The sequence below is a fragment of the Larimichthys crocea genome, unplaced genomic scaffold (genome assembly GCF_000972845.2).
Source record: "Larimichthys crocea isolate SSNF unplaced genomic scaffold, L_crocea_2.0 scaffold100, whole genome shotgun sequence".
Taxonomy (NCBI): Eukaryota; Metazoa; Chordata; class Actinopteri; family Sciaenidae; genus Larimichthys; species Larimichthys crocea.
Window position 1 is genome coordinate 663,891 of NW_020851384.1, and position 7,756 is coordinate 671,646.

The following is a 7,756-nucleotide window of genomic DNA, read 5'->3' on the forward strand; positions in this document are numbered from 1 at the left end:
GTGTCTCTTGTCGTGTCTCCTGTCGTGTCTCCTGTCGTGTCTCTTGTCGTGTCTCTTGTCGTGTCTCTTGTTGTGTCTCCTGTCGTGTCTCCTGTCGTGTCTCCTGTCGTGTCTCTTGTCGTGTCTCCTGTCGTGTCTCCTGTCGTGTCTCTTGTTGTGTCTCTTGTCGTGTCTCCTGTCGTGTCTCCTGTCGTGTCTCTTGTCGTGTCCATGATGAAGCAGCTTCCAGAGACAGGCCAACCCAACAGACGAGCTCCAGATGGCTGCAGAGACGATCAGCTGTGATTTCAGTCTTACTTAATTAATGAATAATAATCAGTGTCCTCGTTAATGTCAAAGATTTACAAACTACAGCATGTGAACAGGTGGAATCGCTGTGGTTACCATGGAGACCTACCTCCATCCACTGTCCATGGGACTGCATGTTTAGCACGACGCAGGGGTCGGGCTTGGACAGAGCGTCTCGGTCCGAGATACCTTTACAGGTGAGTCTCAGCTCCACTTTGGTCAGACAGGGACTGCTGAACAGACCCAGAGAGTTCGCCGCTGACTCGTAGATGTCACTCATGGTGGGGGGGCGGGACAGGAAGTCTGCGGAGGGAACAAGGCTGAAGGTTAATGACCAATGTTTCCATCATGACGTCTGTGAACCACCTCGTACTGTCACAGTGTTCCCTGCTGGTCCAGAGGCTGTGCTCCAACCCGGTCCGGTCCGGCTGCTGAGCCCGGTTCTGTCAGCAGCAGCTAATTAGCAGTTAGCTACTTTAGCACGTGGTTAGGCTAAAGCTATCTGTCCATCAGGAAGCTAACGGCAGATTCAGGTTTTACTTTACAGATGTGACACACACACACACACACACACACACACACACACCATCTCCTGCTGTTAGAAACTGAACACGATCAGCTGATAATAAACCTGATCAGCCACCGTCAGTAATCAATACACAACATCAATCAAACCAATAACTAACATTCAGACAACCTTATCATACTTTAACAGTCAGCTAGTGTTTCTGTAGCGTTGACAGAACGTTCCGAAACAAACATATCATCAGTCTGAAGTGAACTGAAGCTCCCTGCGCTGTCCCTTTAAGAAACATGACACCTGAACAACTCATTACGTGTCCGTGACAACACGTTATTTTTTGTATTTTTATCTCTTTGTCTGCACGACAAAAAGTCGTAACCGCTAATTAGGTGCTGCTAACTAAATCTGCCAATAGACACTGCTGGTTCAGAGGTTCTGTTGCTGTGTTCACTGTTAGACTGGACACTGCTGGTTCAGAGGTTCTGTCGCTGTGTTCACTGTTAGACTGGACACTGCTGGTTCAGAGGTTCTGTCGCTGTGTTCACTGTTAGACTGGACACTGCCGGTTCAGAGGTTCTGCTGCTGTGTTCACTGTTAGACTGGACACTGCCGGTTCAGAAGTTCTGTTCTGGTTTCAGAGGTTGGCAGACGCTGATGCTGGCTCAGACATTTTGTGAAATAAGTTTCAGAAGTTCCTTCAGTCCACAGAAAGTGTCACAGCTCCTCATTGTCTCATGTTTGTTCAGAGCTGCTAAATATGGACACAGTTTGAATTTCAAACACTTCCAGTATCTGGTTTCCTCTGCGATCCTTCGGCCTCCTCCTCGATAACCTCCACCCTCACAGGAAATCATTTCTGCTGGGTCAGGAAGACGCAATCGTATCTCCACCTCCAGCACCAATCGCATCTCCACCTCCCTCCATTATCCCATCAGCAGCACTCCGCCTCATCTGATTAACCTCCAGCAGAGCGAGGCTGCGGTATCCGCTCGCCTCCGACCGCCCCCATCCGTTAATGTTCTCCACAGGAGGAAGTTCCAGATATCGTCCAGTAAAAATATCCTCCAACGCCGCCAGCTCCAGTTACACGAGATGTAAAGAGGAAGAGCGGAAGAGGATCTGTCTAAAAGCAGACCACAGATCTGCTGTGACTGTCCACAGAACATTTAAACACTTCATGTGATTATTGATCAGCAGCAGTCAGATCAGTGTCATTGATCTCTCCAGCTGTTCACCCACGTTGTTATGCCCCAGTCTAGGGGTGCCTAGAGCAGAACTAGAGAAGACCCCATGTTCCCCGAGTCCCACGTAGACACTTACAACAGGTTTTATATTTTAAAATGATTAATTCACAAAACTCAAACAACTATAACTAAGGTGTCAGCTTCAGGGTGGACCAAGGCCAGAACAACAACCAAAACTATTCTATCTGGAAAATAAATCACTGACCTCAGAACACAAACGACCCACAAGACAGGAGGAACAAGATCAACTCAAAATGGCGTCCACCCCTGCTGCCCAAACAAAGACTACTTCCAGTCTCGAACAAAGGATTTCACTAAAGGACGTGTGGCTGGTTGTCCACATGACGGGATCACTCCACCAATCGTCTCCCAGGGATGCACATCCCTATTTACATATGAAATTGACAAAAACAAAAAAACACAGGGCACAGAATCCTGCTGTTCTTCAAGAAACTGGTACGGACCAAAGACCACACCGGAGGTCAGGTGACCCGAATGACCATCGTCCACGTGGGAGGTCAGGTGACCCGAATGACCATCGTCCATGTGGGAGGTCAGGACAAAGATGAGCACTAACGAACCGGGTCAACGATGCTGCTCTGGATAAATCCTCTGAATGAACTGACGTCAAACATCTTCACGGATCCACAAACAAAGTCCAGCTGCCTGCCAAGTCTGTTTTTAGCATCTCTATGTCATTTTAAGTTCACATGTGCACTGAGATGCTAACATGCTAAATGCTACAGCCGTCAGGAGATTGGACAGTTGAACTGCTGCTGTGAGTTTGAGCCAATGAACCGCTGGTCCAAAGGTTCACATCCTGCCGGCAGACTGGCCACTAATGAAAGCATCTGGCCTCAGATGAATCAAAGCAAAGCGAACACTTCCTGCTGCAGCTTCACATTAAAAGCATCAAACTGTCGTCACAGTTCAGAGTCGTGCGTGGGATAACGGTAAAATCACTGAAGATGAATTAAAGTCGATTTCAGGAGTGCTGCAATGATAATTATAAACAGTGTGCAGAGTGTATGTGAGGCCCATCATCAGACAGCAGTGCACGTTACTGCTGTAAATGACAGTGTGAGCTCAGCAGGTGGAGGTCTGCAGGAGGTGTGCAGGAGGTCTGCAGGAGGTGTGGAGGAGGTGTGGAGGAGATCTGCAAGAGGTCTGCAGGAGGTCTGCAGGAGGTGTGCAGGAGGTGTGGAGGAGGTGTGGAGGAGGTCTGCAGGAGGTGTGCAGGAGGTGTGGAGGAGGTGTGGAGCTCCTTGCGGAGCGTCCGCTGTTCAGTCAAGCGGTAGATGAATGGAGGCAGCAGCTGAGGCCGGCTGCACGCTGACATCCAGCAGCAGATTAAAGATCTGCTCACATCACACAGATCTCCGTATCGTCTGCGTACAGCTGCAGCTACAGCAGAGTTAATAATTCACTTATTCACAGGCTCGTCGCTCTGCTCGCTGTCAGCGGTGCTTTCTGGGTAACGGCGCTCATTTGCGTTCAGCGGTGGAACAAATGAAATGTTTGTGGAGAACAGTGAGTGTCAGAAGAGAGCGAGGCCAGTTCATGGACGGTAGAAGAAGTCGAACAGCGACTGCAGACAGAACATTGTTCTTCACCTACACACTAACGTTAGCCTGTTAGCCAGTTTAACCTCTCTGCATTTTAATGACGCGTGGTCGTTACTTTATTAATTATGATGTAACTTACTCAAGACCAAACTGACTCGAGTCACGTTAACGCTAACGAGTGGCTAGATGAGACCGCAGAGGTTGTCATGTGATGTTAAACGTCCCCGACAATGTTAACTCCAAACACTACAGTACCCACGATCCTCAGCAGCTGTTACTATGGAGACAACTCCAGCCACAGCTCTAAACTCGCGTGTCCGTACGCAGACGGCGTGGTGTTCCTGTCAGTGATTCACTGTATCATGAGCCGAGTGTGAAGCTGTGAGTGACTGAGTGTGACTGAAGGCAGACGTGTCTGTATTCACAGCAGAGGCAGAACTCGACGGGTCGACGGGTCGACGGGTCTGTGTGACGTCTGTGACCTCCTGTTGATCCACTCTGACTGTGATCAGCTGAACGGTGTCTCTGTCATTCGTACGTCTGTTCTCACACTATGTAACTTTGGGCTCCGGGTCGGGAGAAGTACATAACGCTCAGACTTTACCTAGCATCAGCGCCTACCTTCCAGTGAACACGGCCGACAGAACAGAACCTCTGAACCGGCAGTGTCCAGTCTAACAGTGAACACAGCAGCCTATCAGGTGGTTTTCTTGCCGGGTTTGGCTCCTGGCATCACGTGCTGAGTCAGTTAGCTACACGGCTAGCTGAGCTAACCACAGTTATTGATCAATGTTTCCATCAAGTAATGGAAGCTAACGTTAGCGCTGAGTCTGTCGGGTCAGTGGAAACAGTGCAGTCAGTTGCTGCTGTGGCAGAAATAAACGTGTGTTTTATTAATGAAGCGACACAGATTAATGAAGAGGATGAACTCTGTTTTATCACTGTTCTTCATCACTTTGTCTCACTGTTGTAACTCTAAACATCCAAACTTTAATTCTGTGTTTCAGATGATACTTTAGTCAACATGTTGGAATTTTACATCCAATGAAATGCTTCCTCTCTCTTACCACTCGCTAAAGTAGCTAACCTCTAATTAACCGCTGCTAACTGAATCTGCTGTTAGCATGCTAACAGAACCGGGCTCATGAGACTTTCTGCCCGGCAACCAGCTACAGATAACCACCAGCTGCAGTCGACCAATCAGAGCAGAGCAACAAACAACAGCTGTGTCTGTCAGTTGAATGTGTTCAGAGGGAGAAAGCCTTGAATGTTCACCTTCAAACAAGAAACCATGACCAAACCGCAGCTTCTATCATTGATCTGAAGCATCCTCAGATCCTCCTGAACATCTACATGTTGAATTTGTGCAAAGAAGGTGGTGTGTGATCCTGACACATCTGAGCTAACAGAGGCAAAATTATAAGTCTGACAGCTTCAGCAGTAACATGTGAGCGAGCAGCACAAATCTTTACTCTGATTTGATGTTTATTTCTGTAGAGTGAAATGTGTGGCTGTGAGAGCAGTTTAAAAAACTCCCTCTCTGCTCTAGCAGCCATGTGACTCGACCTCCGAACATTCCGTCATAAGCACCCATGTTAAATTTTCCCGCTCTTTTCCCCCTGCTGTTTTTGCCACCGTCCCTGGCTGAGGCGCCATTTTGATGTATTTTTTGTGAATGTGCAACAAAATTTGTGCGAGCAGCAACACTGTGAAAACATAGTGAAGAATAATAAGCAGAATACTTTAAAATATGTAAATAAATGTAGAGTGTGTCTGACAGACATTATTACTGACACTGCAGCAGCACAGAGACTTAAATAGGGGTCAAATGAAGTTGCCGAGCAACCAGGGTCAGCTGCAGGTCAGAGCAATTAACTGCAGCTGTGCTCTGTCTGTGTGTGAGTGACTGCTGAGAGACACAGAAAATCTCTAAATGAAGCCCCTCCAACTAGTGGACACTAATGCCAAACGGTAGGTGGTATCAAAAAGCCCAAATGGCCGTGAGCATCCTCATCTTGTCGACCATGTGAATGCTGAATTTCAGTGTGTGAAGTTAAAAAATGTGACCTGGGGAGAGAGAAAGAACAGGTGCCCCGTGCTCCTTTGGGAAATTTCTCCTCTCCAGTTAACATGGGAGTAGATGGGGCTGTCGGTGGGTGATCCTGGAGCATCAGTGCGTCTCCCGCCAAAACTATAAGTCTGACAGCTTCAGCAGTGATATCGCTGCGTAGCCCACGAATTTTCCTACGTTTCTATGTAGAAATTATTTCTGTAGAGTGACATTTGTGGCCACAAGAGCCGTTTGCAAATGTATTTTTTTGACAAATGTTTCTCTCCCTCTCCACTCTAGCTCTGGAACATTCTACCAATACACACCCATTATAAACTTTGCCGTGGTTTTTGGAGATTTTTGGCAAAACCGTTTGGTGAAACGTTTAGAAAAGTCTCAGCTGTCTGTGCAGTTTTAATCTGCTTATTCATACTTGTCCCAGTTCCTTATATCTGCTGTCTGTGCAGTTTTTATCAGTCAATTAAGATGCGACTAGATAAACAGAGAGAGACATTACTTAATTTATCCGAATGGGAAATTGCAGTATTATCTGAGGTAAATGCTGTATAGATATGTACGAGTACTGTCTTAGTGTAGTATTGTTTAAAGGAAAGTTTTTTGTATGTAAGTGACAAAAATAATCCTTCAAAGGAAACTGTGTACCATCATTGTCCCCTAATATTTGAGTTAAAAGTGTCTGACAACATTATGGAAAGGATCCTACAGAGAAAGATGTTTTTATAAAAGAGTAAGATCTTTTGTTTAACCAGAACAACAAACTAACTGACTGTGAGGGAGCGTTGGACCAGCGACTCCTGTGTCCTGTCTCATAAGATTACAGTTTGTTTCAATGCAGTCTGGTGGCTTTGCACAGAGCAATATAACAGCCTATAACAGTGTAATGGTTCATCTTTGTTTGACTTTGACCCGTGACTTTGCTCACATGGCTCAACAGAAACGTTGTTGTTGATGCATCTTGTGTTTCAAGTCTTTATTCCAACACTTTTTTCCAGTCTTGATTGTTGGGCTCACGCCGCTGATACTCACTTTGTTGTTCTTGTTTCAGCTGCCATCGTTGTACACCGCTCCTGAAGCACAGCCTCAGTACAAGCAGCCGGAGGCGGGTCAGCTAGAGCAGAGCGTCGCCTCACTGAGGAAATGGGCCGAACCGTACACGAACCAGTGTCAGGTGTGTTCGAAACGTCATCGTGATAATATCTGGGTGTTGTGAAGTGCTGTCGACCACCTGCACCTTCGACTTTAGCTCTGATTTGGTCGTAGGTTTTGTGGACAGACGCTCAAACGTTCCTCTTCACAAGCGTTGGATCCTCCACAGTTGTTTTTGGTCAGCTGTCATGACCTGAGAGAATTAAAGGAGCTGCACAGTGTTTATCACCTTCATTTCCAGAGTAATGTCAGAAGAAGAGAGACACTGTGTGTGCTCTGTGGTTTAATCTTGTAATGCACTCCCAACAGAAACGTTACATCACGTCAGATAACTGATGTTCCACCGTATGAAGAGGCTGTACCGGGGAAGTTGCGTCACATCTGTTTGGGATTAGTCTGTTCTTATTTTCTGATCCTGCAGGCTTTACCTCTCTTCTGGTTTTCATCATGTGCACACAGCGTGCAGTGAAGCATGGAGAACTTTTAATACTGAGCCTTCAAAAAGCTGCACATCAGTCGAACTGAGTGTAGTACGACTTCATGACGAGGTGCAAAGATAAAACGCTGCTCAAACAAACTCACTTCTTTCTTTTCTTTTCTTTTCTTTCGCAGCAAACGGGCCAGGCTGCGATGGAGAAAGTTGAGGTCAGTGTAAGAAACGCTGCTGAACATCATGTAGCTGTTTGATAACCACGACTTTAAACTCAGAGCTGCAGCTCGATGACTGATCACCACAAAAAAGTGTCCAGGCCATCTGTGACTGAGCCGAGAACACTCTGCTGAAATAACTATAGAAACGATAGTTATAGCCTTTATTCTAGATAGTAGCAGTGAGTGTGCTCACTGTTCAAGGCTGTAAAGGTTTAATGAGTCATTTTATGACAAATTTATTCACATTTATAAGTGAAGAGTTCATAGA

General features: G+C 46.5%; 1 protein-coding gene and 1 long non-coding RNA gene across 2 annotated transcripts in view; one reads left to right on the forward strand and one right to left on the reverse strand.

The window, feature by feature from the left end:
• Positions 1 to 7,756, reverse strand: part of cpne4a (copine IVa) — a 37,432-nt gene that overhangs the window by 27,484 nt on the left and 2,192 nt on the right. The window contains exon 2 of the mRNA XM_027275361.1: positions 398 to 591. Coding sequence (XP_027131162.1) covers positions 398 to 568 — 171 coding nt within the window. The 5' untranslated portion in view covers positions 569 to 591. The remainder of the gene's footprint in view (positions 1 to 397; positions 592 to 7,756) is intronic.
• LOC113744678 (uncharacterized) lies at positions 5,549 to 7,543 on the forward strand. The gene is made up of 3 exons (XR_003461732.1): positions 5,549 to 5,591; positions 6,737 to 6,859; positions 7,450 to 7,543. It is a non-coding gene; the product is annotated as an uncharacterized LOC113744678 (long non-coding RNA).